This window comes from Columba livia, chromosome 26, assembly GCF_036013475.1.
Source record: "Columba livia isolate bColLiv1 breed racing homer chromosome 26, bColLiv1.pat.W.v2, whole genome shotgun sequence".
NCBI classification, from domain to species: Eukaryota; Metazoa; Chordata; class Aves; order Columbiformes; family Columbidae; genus Columba; species Columba livia.
This window is the reverse complement of record NC_088627.1, coordinates 1033330-1047160: the sequence shown is the minus strand read 5'-3', so window position 1 is coordinate 1047160 and position 13831 is coordinate 1033330. Positions and strand designations below refer to the sequence as shown.

General features: G+C 57.6%; 1 protein-coding gene across 1 annotated transcript; it reads right to left on the bottom strand.

Moving 5' to 3' along the window:
• Positions 1-7402: 7402 nt before the first annotated feature.
• SERINC2 (serine incorporator 2) lies at positions 7403-13831 on the bottom strand. The gene is made up of 10 exons (XM_065041357.1): positions 13678-13831; positions 10858-11019; positions 10110-10297; positions 9943-10022; positions 9687-9824; positions 9395-9564; positions 9214-9304; positions 8952-9087; positions 8497-8709; positions 7403-8176 (listed from the first exon to the last, which is right to left on the bottom strand). Exons 1-10 carry the CDS (start codon positions 13714-13716, stop codon positions 8038-8040), a joined length of 1356 nt encoding a protein of 451 aa, XP_064897429.1. The 5' UTR covers positions 13717-13831; the 3' UTR covers positions 7403-8037.

The window sequence follows — 13831 nt, the reverse complement described above, 5'->3', positions numbered from 1 at the left end:
TGCTGTCATGCTGCACTGGAAAGATTTAGCAACATTAACTTCCCTGATGCACCCACAGAAAACAACCTGTGAACGCTGCCAGGGCTCGTGCTGTGGAACCGGCGGCCGGGTTTCACGCCGCGGCAGTCCCTCCTTGGATGGGTCTGTTGCTACACAAGCCCCACTGCAGCTCCTCGGGGGATTTTTCAAGGCACTTGTTGGGATAGGAAAAGCCTTCCTGGAAGTGTTCCAGTGCTTGTGACTGTGGGCAAAGCTGAGGCAATGCAGGGAGGCGCTGAAGGAGCAGATACCCATCTGCAAGGGAAATCTGTCCAGCTGCTCCCAGCCCCAAGGGAGACCCCCAGCTCTCAGACACAAAAGGCAAATGAAAGTGGGTGTAGCAGGGGAGCAAATGCAAAGGGAAGGTTCTGGAGGTTTCCTGCTCCAGATTTATCTCTCACATTGACAGCAGCCCTCAGCAACGAGACACCAACCCTCCTTTCATTTGGCCTGCGAGGGTCCCCTGTGCTGCCAGCTGAGCCCTGAAGCCAGGCTGGGATTTGTTGCCAAGCCCTGTGCAAGGACAGCCGGGGCTGCCTGCCGGGATGAGCTGCTGGAGCAGAGATGAAGCATCACTGCCATCTACCTCCGCTCTGCACCTCGCCACAGGACGGGGAAGGGGAAGGGGCCGAGATGCCCACGTGTTTGCTATTAAGCAGCGAGAGGGTTTCCACGGATGGGCCTGCAAAGCCCAGGGAGAGGCAAAGCTGCCAACGGCATGGTCAGAAATGTGTTCAGCGTTCAGCCATCGCTGGCAGCCAAGTCTCGCTGGCGGGGTCGGATGGGTTCCTTGGCTTTCCTTCTGAGTGTTGGTGGTTTGAAGGAGTTGAGCAGCTCTGCAGGAAGCTGGTGTGCTGCTGGCTCCCAGCCCTGGTCTGGGGGGGCTGGAAACTCTGGGGATGGGCCCCTTAGGGCAGATAATGGGGAAGCTTATTTGCAAAAAAAAAAGGCTTTTGATTAAAAATGTTTGTTGGTGCTCACCAAGCAGGGAAAAGCCCCTCTTCCCGGGAAGCTGAGGACTCGAGGTTTTTGTTTGCTGAGTGAGCAGTCATTTTCTATGGAAATAGTGTTTTCTGCTGGAAAGATAAGAAGTGATTTTAGGTCAGAAGAGTATTTAGGTGGAAAATTCCTCACTGGCTGGAAAGGTTCCCCCAACCTCCCTCGAGGATGTGGGGAGTCGGGAAGGGAAAAGGAGCAGTAAAGATTTCAACCCAGCTATAAAAGAGGCTCTCAGCACATTCATAAACTAGAACAGCTCCCTCCCCATCGCCCCAGGGGCTTCATGGAAACCTCGATAGCTTGCGGAGCGGCAGATTGCATGTGGGTAGATCAGTATGGGGAGAGAAAGATATATATGGAGATCGACAGTATAGAGAGACGTCAAGCTTTTGGTTCATCTTCTGGGAAAACAGCTGCGTACTTTCCTCCTTGTCCCTTCCATGGGGAAAATTTGGCCCAGAGTGACTAAAACAAGGGTGACAATGGCACATGCTGGAGCAAAATCCCCTTCATAGGAACTAAACAAACCAAGTCCCCTCCTGCTCTGTGCATTTCCCGGGCTGTTCTCTGTCACACAGAAACCTGCTGTTCCAGAGCCACTAACAGGGAGTGGGGAGGTCAAGTAAGTCACTCAAATGTGTGATTTCTCCTCATTTACTGGGCAGGAACGGTGTCTGCTTGCAGAGCTCTGAGGAATCATTCCCACCCACACGCTGGTTCCAACTGACCTCGGGAGAAAGATACTTATTTAGAAAGATTTACCCTGCTTCGGGGCATGAAGATCAAGTGTCTGCAGAGGTGCTGGGTGCCCTGTGACCCCGGACATGCCGCATGGTGACAGCTCAGCCCAAGGCAGAGGACCAGGGGCTCCACGTTCTCCTTGCAGCGTGAGCAGTGAGAAGATCCCCTGCAGGTTGCTTGGGGAGGGTTTGCAGGAGGGCAGCGAGATGCTAAAAAAAACCACAAAAACGACCCAAAAACCACTTTTTCTCCCAGAAAAACCTCATTTAGAGAAGGTTGAAAAGTATACTGCTGGGAGACAGGTTTTTTCTAGGTCTGACTGGGGATTTAAAGGACTCGGGCTGTCCCCAGCCCTGGGCAGAGGGGTCTCTAAAGGGGCAGAAGAAGAAGGAGGAAGAGTACCATGGGGCAAAGGAACTGCTTTTCAAATAACTTGTTAAAAACAATGCGTTCTGCTTGATTTCCACTCTGGCGATGATGTAGCGTTGGCATGACAGTCTAGGAGGTCTGGTCGCTCACTGACAGCCCAGCTCCCACCAGAATAGCCAAGAATAACCCCAAACGGGTGTCATTAATAGCTTGAAAACATGTCAGTGGAAAGAAGCAGAATAAACTGGAGGGAAATTAGGATGCTGTTTGTAAGGACTAATTAAGTGTTGCAGAGCTGCACAGGGAGAGCAGGACCGGCCGCTGCAGCAAGGGACTCGTCAGGGGAGGATGCAGCATCCCCAGGGACAGAGTGATTTGACTGTTCTCCAGGGGATTTAGAGCCCAAAGAGAGAAATATCTGTCAGGGAAGATGTATTTAGGGTTGATCATGGGCTTGTGTGGGTTTCCAGATACATCCCTGAGCTCCTGCTGCTGGCCAGAACAGCTGAGTGTGAGCAGGACGGGAGCCCGCACACCCGCCTGCAGCCACGGGCAGCCCTGACGTGCCCCAGGGCATGATCCAGGACAGCTCCGGGTGCAGAACTGCCTGCCCGGGGCTGTGGTGAGCTCAGGGTGCTCCATGGGGAGCGCTCGGATGCTCCTGTGCTGGAGAGACCGAGTGTGGCCGTGGCCACATCCAACCTTGGAGACTGCAACTCCCCAGGCGAGAGCCTGAGCTGCTCATTTATTTTTGATATCCTCATGACAACCACAGCGCAAGACTGTGAGAAAGGGAGAGGCAGCCCGAGCAGCTGCCATCCCCGGGGAGATGCGGGGACAAGGCACCCGGGCGCCCTGCGCAGCCAAGAGCCTCTTCCAGCAGATTCTTCCCCTGCTCAGGTCCCACTCTGGAGCAACCAAAGCCCCTTCCCCATCCTCCTATTTACCCCTTGTCTCCTGGAAAAAGAAAAATCCACGTCTACTCACTTCCTACCCCCAGCAGCATCTCTGGAAGCGGGGGCTGCGGAGACAAGCCATCCTCACCCCGTCCCCACGCCTACGGTCGCTGGAAGCGTTGCTCGCTATCAGCTGAGCCTCACTCATTGCAGCCCCAGATGGTTTTCCGTGGGTGGGGATGCACCCCCCACCACCCTCGCGCTGCTGCCTGCACCCTGCCCAGGGCTGGCACGAGGGGACAGGAGGGGACGGCGGAGGCGGAGGGGCTGCTGCTGCACCTGGGGCTCTGCATGTGTCACCCCCCCAGGGCCTCAGTTCCAATGGCAACTCATTTCCTTGGGCAACACCTTGCTCACGCATCTATCCAGCCCAGCCCCAGCAGCAGAGATTTGGGGGCTCTTGTGGTCTCTAGCACAAAATGTGTGTTTGTAGGTTTTTAAGCAATTTGGCAAAATGTTCTCTTCCTCCTCCAAAACGCAGCAGACGAAGCAATCTGGCACCAGGGAAGGGCAATGCAAAGCCAACACCACCAGCAGCCGGGTGCAGGCTCCTTTCACAGCACCAGAAGGGACTGCGGGCATCGCTGCCAGGGGAGGCCTCGTCCCTCCTCACTAAACAGCTGTTTCCTCTAGAAGCAACAAAATGACTGGGGCAAATCACATGTAAATCCTCCAGTCCAGACCCTCAAAGACACTTCAGTGTCTGAGCAGTGGAAACGGAGCCTTTAATTCCTTCTGCCTGACCTGATTCAGCTCCTGCTCATTCTCCTGCCTGACCTCCTGCAAGCCACACATGGAGGTATTTAAAAAACCTGTAGATGTGGTACTTATGGACAGGGTTTAGTGGCGGACTCGATGATCTTGAGGGGCTTTTCCAACCAAAATGATTCTGTGATTCTATGATGTCTATGAGATGAGCAAGCGTTTCTTTCTTGCATTGAAATTCACTGCTAGAATAAGTAAAACCAGGAAGAAAATGTTCACTTTGTTGCAGCGAGTCCCTCATTGTCCTTTGCCCTGGGATTGCCCCTCTCGGGCTGCGTCCTTAGTGTCACCGCTACGGATCACCCCACTGGAGGGAGAGCATCGCTGTGGGACGTGGGGACCCGCACATCCCCGGCTGCAAGGGCAGAAGGGAATGAGTCAGAGAGGAAAAGAGGGGGAGGGAGGTGGCTGATGAAAAGTCCCAGTTGTTACAGATAGATGAGGAAAAAAAAGAGGAAAAAACAAACCAGAAGTGCCCCCATGCTCCTGAGAAGGGAGGGTGGGTGGAGGAGGGTGACGTAAGGGCAGCCTGTGCTTCCCACCCCGCTGCCCCATCGCTGACACACACGCCAGCTCGAGGGTCCCCAGCGCCTCCCGCATGGGACAGCGGGGACATCTGCGGCAGCCCTACGTGACGGGCGGGAGGATGCTCTGGGATGGGGCTTCTCCGGGAGCTGGAGCGAGCTGAGTCCTTGTGAAGCTGGGGCATGAGGTGTCGCCTCATCGGCATTTTGGGAGGAGGGAAGCCAAGAAAAAAAGTGGAAATGGGACTCATGTGAAAGAGCCAAAGGTGGCTCTTTCGAAGCAAAGGAAATGTTTTATTTTAGGGGGGATTGAGCACTGAGGGGAGACCCTGTGGCTGCTGCCTGCAGGATCCAGAGAAGGGGCTGGAGCACAAGTGTGATGGGAGCGGCTGAGGGACCTGGGGGGTTCAGCTGGAGAACAGGAGCTGAGGGGAGACCTCCTGATCTCTGAACTGCCTGAAAGGAGCTTGGAGCCGGGGGGGTCGGGCTCTGCTCCCCAGGAACAAGCACCAGGATGAAGGGAAACAACCACTGTGGCTGCAGGAGCGTTTGTGTGTGGTCAAAAAGTGAGTCCGCACCCGATACAGGTGTCTCTGAGCACACGTGAGTCAGGCTGGCGGGATGGAGAAGGTCACCAAAAGGGGTAACAGCAGGACATTGTGTCCCAGCAAGGACGAGCGGGACAGCCCCGCTGCACCCCAGGGAGTCACACGCCCGGGACCACGGGTCACCCTCCCTCTGACCGAGCTCTAAACAAAAAGACAACACTCATTTTTATCTTTTTTTTTGTTTGTTTTTAAAGACCAGTTTGGGTTTTTTTATCCCTGGCAAACGCCAGCAAAGCTGCAGAGACGTGTATGTGTCACAGGAGCACGTGCTGGAACGAGGTTAGCTGGGGCGAGGCTGCGCCGCTGCCATGGGGAGCTGCTGGAGATACAGTCTGTTCCCACTCACATCCACAGATATTTATAGGTACAGATGTTTCTCTAGCAGTGGGGTTCAAGCTTGAGGGGGTTTTTTATGCTTTTTTTTAAACTCCCTGTCTTCCTTCCCATCCCTCCTTTGCTCTTCAAAGCAATGCTGGAGGTAGAGAAAGCGGCTCCAGAAACCAGCGGGGAGGCTGAGGAGTCACTCCCCACCCCAGAGTTTCAGAAATAAGGAACAAGCCCCAGGAGCAGAGGAAACGGCCTCAAGTTGCCCAGGGGAGGTTGAGGTTGGATTTAGGGACAATTTCTCCCCCAAAGGGCTGTGGGGCATTGGAACAGGCTGCCCAGGGCAGTGCTGGAGTCACCAGCCCTGGAAGGTTGGACAGACGGACATGAGGTTCTCAGGAAATGGGGCAGGGACATGGGTGGGGAGCAGTTGGACTCGATGACCTTGGGGGTCTTTTCCAGCCAAAACGAGTCCTTGCAAAGCTGGGACGTGACGTGTCGCCCCGTCAGCATTTTGGGAGGAAGGAAGCCAAAAAAAAAAAAAGTGGAAATGGGACACATTTGTAAAAGCCAAAGGTGCAAGTGACTGTCAGAGCAAATGTTTCCACTCCTTGCTCAGCCCTCTGGGATATTCTGAGCTCAGAGGCTCAGCCCCCCCTTCCTTGAACCAAATGATTCTATGACACTTGGGTATAACTGGTGCGCCGTTTGCTCCCCGCTATAGGTGGTTTTCTTGGCCCTGACACCTGCCCATTGCCGCGGGGCTCTGCTCAGCTCAAACACACCGAAGAGCCGAGCAGATGATGCTCACCCATGAGCATCACCAAGCAGCTGAGATTTCACAGCTCAGCTTATTCCTCCTGCTGCTCTGACCCCACTGATTCCCCAGCATCTTCCTGCCCCGGGGAAGGTGGGCTGAACATCTTGGGAAAAAGAAAAGCTCCACTGAAATGAATCCGTGCCCCGGGGGGATGGTGCTGGGAAACGCTGCCTTTGCCTCTGAGCGTTATCTTCAGAGGCTGGGCAATGGCTCTGCTCCACAATTAATTATACATGCTCTGTGGTCCGTCTGGGAGGCATTAATGGCTCCAGATGTGGATCAGGGGGCTCTGCGTGGCACTGCAAACATGCTGGAAGTCCAATTTGGATTTCCCCGGGTGCCTCATTTAAATGAATTATGTAAACGCTTTCCCCTCCTCTTTTGAGCAAAATCCAGTCCGGCTGCTGCCCGATGTGTTAATCCCATGAATAAAATAAAAAGCAAGGGAGACCATGCACTAGAGAGAATAAAACGGGGCTGTGGGGCCCCTGGCAGCGTCTGGGGGCTGAGGTGGGTGAGCCACGGTGGAGGGTGCAGGGTGCAGAGTGCAGGGTGCAGAGTGCAGGGTGCAGAGTGCAGGATGCAGGGTACAGGAGGCAAGCAGGGTACAGGCAGGGTATAGGGTGCAGGCAGGGTGCAGAGTACAGGTAGCATGCAGGGTGCAGGCAGGATGTAGGGTGCAAGCAGGGTGCACTGTGCAGACCGGGCACAGGGAGCAGGGTGCAGACCAAGCACAGGGTGCAGACCAAGCACAGGGTGCAGACCAAGCACAGCGAGCGGGCTGCAGACAGGGAGCAGGGTGCACTGTGCAGACAGGGTGCAGGAAGCAGGCGGGGTGCAGGATGCACTGTGCAGACAGGGTTCAAGCAGGATGCACTATGCAGACAAGGTGCAGGGTGCACTGTGCAGACAGGGTGCAGGGAGCACTATGCACACAGGGTGTGGGGCTCGGGCCCCAGCGCGTGCTGCCAGCACCCCCTGGTGGCGGGAGCGGCCCCGCTGGGCCCCGCCCGTTCCTGCCTGCGGAGGAGCCCCCGCTGGGGAGCGCGACAGGCACCGCTCGCCCCCTCTGGGCCCCCCACCACCGTGTGCACCCACCTGGGGTACAGCCCCCCCAAAGGGTGCACCCCTGCACGGGTACACCCCAGCACGCGATGCACCCCCGGGCAGCCAGCTGTGCCCTCACCCCGGCATTAGGGTGTTTAATACCTCCCCCTCCCGCACACCCAACGCACACGTTAGGAAAGACCCCAGAAGGACAAATCCACCAGATTTATTCCAAACGAGACTTCATATTAAGGAGGCAAAGCGCTGGGGCAGCGCAGCCTGCGGGAAAGCTGACCCGTGCTCCAGCAAGGACCAGGGCCGTGTCCTGCGGGGACAGCCGGGCGGGAGAGGCTCCCCAGAGGCGCTGGAGCCGCCGCTGAGGCTGGGGAGATGCAGCGGGACATCCGCCTCCAGCCACAAATCCCCAGAATTCACTTACCTCCTGGCTGTTTGGGGAAGCAACACCAGCCAGGGCCCAGGCCCCCAGAGCCCCTTAAAAAGGCACCACGGTCCCAGGGTACCAAGGGAGATGGTGAAAACCAAACCCTCCCAAGGCAAGGCAGTGGTCTCCACTAGAAGAAGAGGCACCACCAAAGGCACTACACAAACACGGAGATGATAAGAGCTTTAAAAACATCCTCAAATCTTTCTCAGCCCTTGCTGATTGTCCCTGCTTGGCACTTCATCTCTTTCAAGTTAAAACAGAAGACCTGCAAGAAGGCACAACCCAGCAGAGATGTTCCTGCGTGCAAAACACGAGGCTAAGGCAGAGCTGGGGCTGTCCTCAGCCTCGAGGGACAAGGCCACGATGGCTCCGACCCAGCAGCGGGATGCCCAGGGCCACCTCAGCTGAAGTCCCGGTCTGGCAGCACCAGTGGAGCCACCAAAGTCCAGAGGTAGAGCAGGAGCCCGGCCCAGCTGGAGCAGATCTTCACCCACACGGCTGTCCAGGGGCTCGTCAGCACCTGCAAGCTCTCGTCAGGCCTGGAACAGCAAACAAGCAGGTGGCACCCATCACTGCGCCAGAGGGGTGACATCCCCCTGCTCCCCCCAGGTCCCAGGGGATTGTGGCTGCAGCCAAGGATGCTGCAGGAGGGAGCCAGTGACCCCAGGCACAACCTGCTGCAGTCAGCCCTGTGCTACCTCAAAATAATTAACACTGATTAGAGTGAATGATAAGTGGGCTTGCATAGGGATGCTTGTCAGCAAACAGTTCTGCCCAGCACAAGAGCAGGGAGGACACTGGGAGAAGGCGACACAGAGGAAGGGGGACAGTCCCCGGTTCCCGCGGGAGCTCTGCCCACCTGTACCAGTTGGTGAGGGTCATCATGATGTAGAGGGCAGCGAGGAGGAGGCAGAGGTGGAAGAAGGTGTAGTTGTAGGACACGCTATCCTGCTCGTTGTCATATGCCCGGTGCAGCCCGCTCTCCACGGCCGCCGCCTCACCAGCCCCCCCAGCCGCACTTTCCTCCGTCAGCATCAGCTTGTTGACCTGCGGGTGGTCCGAGGAGCGGACACTGCGGGCAGAGGGACGGCAGGCTCAGCACTGCCTGCCCGCTGCCTCCTCGGCTGCGCCCCAGCCCGAGCTCAGCCCCCCACGCCTGGGGACAGCTTTGCAAGAGACACTTAGTGACAAAAACCCTCGTCCAAGCTGTGACCTCCCCTCCAGCGTCACCTTTCCCTAAAAGCCCCCCAATGCCTCTCTGCTCCAGGCAGACAGAGGGATGGTGCCGTCCCAGGGACATAACCAAGTCCTCACCTGATGAAGAGGGTGCAGAGGATGAAGATGATCAGCCCCACGATGCTCGGGGCATCCCACCAGGTTGTCACCGGCTGGGTGGCCATCGCCGAGACGGTGCTGTTCCTCACCAGCAGCGTGGGGTTACAGGTTGGGGCTGAGGGAACACACACAAGGGGTTCAGCACCCTTCTCCAGAGACCCAGGGGGGCAAAGCGCCCACTCCAGTGTGTGGCCGTGCCCCATGCACCTCCCTCCCAAACCCAAGGCTATATCCTCCTTACTTGGTACATTGGCCAGGGCGGACCAGGTGACATAAATGGTGTAGAGGGTGATGAGGGATGCCTGCAGCAGCCCCGAGTGCGGCTGAGCATCCTGCAAACACAACGGCGGGTGCTCAGGGCTGGTCCTGTACCCCATGGTGACACAGCCACCGGCCTCCCAGGTGTCCCCTTGTCACCCTACCTGGATCTTGGGCAGGATGGACACAGCAGAGATGATGAGGCACAGGATGAGGTTGATGCTGATGAGGACCTTGCCCTCCGTGCAGCCCTCAGGCTTGGTGTAGTAGACGTAAAGCAGAACTACAGCCGCAATGGAGGCGGCGTAGAAGACAAAGGTGACGATGCAAAGGGCTGGGGGAGGAAACAAAAAGAAAAGAGGGTGGAGCAGAGCCCCAGGTCACCGCCAGCTCAGTGTCACCCCCCCAGGATGAGTTCCCCCACCCCTGCACCCTCTGCGGTGCCACCATACCCACCTGCGTACCAGCCCTTGGCGTTGCTCTCGTTCGCGTTGCGCAGCCACAACTGGCTCCAGGAGTGGGCGAAGTCGATGAGGAGAACGAGCTGGATGAGGATGAAGAGGAAGGAGCCAACCACGCCAAAGTAAAACCAGACTTGGAGGGCAAGAGAAAAGCCAGTTAAAAGCACGGAAAATGGGAATTTGCCAGCTCCAGCCTGGGTTTGACCCTGTGCTGAGGGTTAACCCAAGGGACGGGGCGGGCAGGTCCTCACCGGAGGTGAAGGCACCGTCGGGGATGTAGAAGGCCCCCACCGTGATCCCCACCAGCACCAGGAACTTGAAGAACCAGAAGCTGCAGGAGGAGAGAGGAGGCATGGTCTGCAAGCGGGAACCAAGTGGGGAAGGGGGCTCTGTGAGCCCCCCAGGGACCGACACTCACCCGTTCTGCACAGCGGCTCGCGGGTCCTTGCTGCTGCGCACGCACACCATGAGCAGCGCAAAGAGGAAGAAGAAGGCGGCCATGGCGAAGCCCATGCGGTACACGGCTTTGTGGCCCAGGAAGCTGCCGCAGTCGACATGGGTCTGGACGCCCAGGACCGACCCGCTGCCCTCACAGAAGCCGGGGAGCTGCAAAGGTGACGGGAGGGTGAGCATCACCCCAGCACCCCACACCCACCACGAGCCCTGGTGCCACCAAAGCTGGGCCAGCCCATGACTGCTCCAATGCCACCTGTGAAGCAAGGGGTTGGCCAGCTTGGGGCCAGTGGGGGGTGACACAGCTAAAGCCACCCAGCAGGTCAGTGGTAAGCTGGGATGAAACCAGCATTTCCCAAAAAGCCCAGCGCAGCCCTCACAGTAGCTCTGCTGGCAGACCTCAGCTCCCGCCAGCTCAAGTCCCACCTCCGTGACTTGCAAGTCACTTGTCCAGTTGAACCCAAAAATGGGATGTCTCCTGCGACACATTTGGGAAAACCAGATAACGCATGAAATCATCCTGCTGTATTTTCTCCTCCATGGAAAACCAGGATTAATAACACCCTCCCTCAGTGAGATGCTCAGAAAAAAAAAGGAATAGAACCAACATCAAGCCCCAAAAATTCACTTTCTGATTCAGCCTCATGTACCCACCACAGGCTAAACCTCTTCCCCATTACAACCAAGCCCAGCGACCTCCGGGAGTTATTTACCTTGTACAGCTCCTTCTCCACACCAGGGATTATCATAATGATGGACACGAGGGTGCCGAGGAAGAGGAAGAAGGTGAAGAGGAGGCGGGAGATGGTGGAGTTCTTGGCCGAGGGGCAGCAGCCGCAGAGCAGACAAGGCGCGGAGCCGCAGAGACAGGACACCTGCAACGAGAGCACCCCCGTGTCAGAGAGGTCCAAATTTGGCCTGGAAAATGGTGAGGTTTGTTGTTGTTTAAGAGACTGTTGGGTTTGGGGCTTGACCTCTGGGAAAGCTGCAGGTAGACGAGTCGGTTTCTAGGAGGAGGCTTTTGGAAGCCCTCAGCATCCCTGGTGCCTGCCAGAGGTTTGTTTTCGAGGACAACTCTTACGTGGCCAAGCTCCACAGCTGTATTTCAGGTTTTACAGCCTCTTGCAACCATGGGAAGACAACTGCCAAGGTAACGGGGCACAGCAGCCCCGTCCCACTGAGCTTCTTGGTGACACACGAGAGTCTCATGTCACCAGGAGGCATTTTTCATGGCTTCTGGTGCCTTTCTTGAGTCCTCCCATCTAAGTTCCTTTGCAAAGGAGCCCTGTGCCACACACTAACCCAACCTGCTGCCTGGACACCTCCTGATTTTAGCCTTTTTCTTTAAAAACAAGTGGGTTAAGAGCAAGGAAAATCCTCCCATGTTAAGGACACGCTCTGATACACCTCTCTGAAAAGCCTTTCGAAAACGCCCCTAAGTATGAACACGGCCAGCAGCCAAACAGCGGGATGGAAAAAGCCAACGAGGGAAGTGGTGGCAGCATGAGAGCGGTGGAGTAACGAGGAAGTATCGGTTTTCAGCTACTGCAGATGAAAGATTAATCTCTCCTGTTTCGCTATCCACTTCCTCATTAAATCCAGCTCACCTCCTGCACGACTCGCACGTCGTGGCTGCTCCGCTCCCTCCTGGGCCTGGGAGCTGGGAGAGCGTGGACGGAGCTGGACAAGCACTGTCCCCCCAGCCAGGGAACAACGTGAACACAACTACACCAACCCAACACCTACCCAACTACACCAACCCAACTACACCAACCCAACTACACCAGCTCAACAAAACCAGTCCAACACCACCAGCCCAACAACACATCTTCTGCAAGCTGCCTTCGCCCCAGCAAAACCCGGGATGCAGAGACTGAGTCAACCCAATGCAATGCTGAGCAACCAGTCTTTACCTCCTGTTAAATTAACAACCCGGCAGGTTAATAAGTACCAAACCCACAGGGCCAGACACATGCTCGGGAGGCTGGTGGCTCTTATGCCTGGCTTTGCAGGGGTACAATGACACTGACAGTCCCCAGGAGGTGCCCAAACCACGACGGGGGCTGCAGGAGCCCCAGGGTTCACTCTGGTTGGGCTGGGCTCTGCTGGCAACACCCAGCATGTGCCAGGGCAGGCAGCTCGGGATGACCGCGCTGGTCGGGGCAGCCCTGGGCAGACGCTGGCAAGAGAGGCAGAGATGGGGGGTTGGTTTTGATTTGGTTCTTTCTCTGTGTTGTGGTTTTTCAGTTCAGAATGGAGCTAAAACATCCCTGTAGTCAACCAGCTCCACTGGAAGGAATAGGAGAATTAAACCCATACAGTGACCCTACCCTGTTACCACAACCTGGGCCAGAATCATTTTCTTTTAGGAAAAAATCCAGAATTAGGCCAGAACCTCCCCATCCCCGCTCTGGAGTAACTCCCAGGTTTTCTGATACCTGCCCATAAGGAAAAGCATCGGATGCATGCTGCAGACAGAGGCCTTGCAGGCTGCCCTCCGTCTGATCTTATGTTTCAAAAGCTCCTGGTCGTTAAACCTCCAGAACTTTGAGGTCAGGTTGTGAAACCGGCCCCGTTCCCAGGCTGGTGGCTCCCGGGTCGGTGTTGCCGCCCTGCCTGGCCCTGTGCCCACAGGTGAGGCAATGCCAGGGGCGGCAGCACCGGCCGTGGGCAGCTGCTGCGTCACCGGGCACAGCACCCTCGATCCTGCACCCCACGTCACTGGGCACAGCACCCCAAATCCAGCACTCCACGTCACTGGGCACAGCACCCCGAATCACACACCCTGCACCCGCCCTGGGCCATGGCACCCACACACAACAGCTCCACCTGTCCCGGCTCCTTCTTCTTATTCCATCCCCAGCCTCCTGCTTTGGGGCTCAGCAGCGAGAACCAGGCAGGACCCCCAGCCCCTCAGCATCGCATGGGTGCAGCAGCACTGGATCCCCCAGTATATAAGAGCAGGGGGGCCAGGACCACCGACTTCCCCAGGGCCAGCAGGGCATCACCCCTCCAGCTGCCCAGATCCCCCAGGTTCACTGGGGCACAGCATCCCAGGCACCCTCAGACTCCATGTTCCCCTCAACCATGACATTCATGAGCCTCAGAATTATCTGGGGTGAACCCCCTGGGTCTCCCCTGGATATCCCCGGGAGCTGTGGGATGCCCTGCTCCGGGTGTCCTTCACATCCCCCCAAACACAGAGGGATGCATCGATACAGGGGTCCCCTGCATCCCCCTGGGGTTCCCCGCATCCCCCCGGGGGTCCCCTGCACCCCTCCGCCTTTCCCTTGGAACTCCCGGCATCTCCTCCGCCCCCGCAGGGGTACCGGGCACATCCCCGGGGCACATTCTCGGGGCACATCCCTCAGACCTCCCTGGGCCTCCCCTGCACCTCCCACCCGGATCCACAGCAGCACCGACTCCCCCGCCCCGGGGCCGCGCCCGCCGCTGCGGTGCCGGGATCGGCCGCAGCCCCGTTACCCCCCCGTTCCCCTCCCGCTCCCGTCCCGCCGCCCCCGCCGGGCACTCACGCAGCTGAGCAGGGAGCAGACGCCCAGACAGGCCCCCATGGTGCGGCCGCCGCTCCGCACTCGCTCCGCGCTCCCTCCGCGGCCGCGCTGGCTCCGCCCGGCCCGGCCCCGCGGCTCCCGCTCGGGGCGGGCGCTGCCGCCTCCCCCGGGGCGG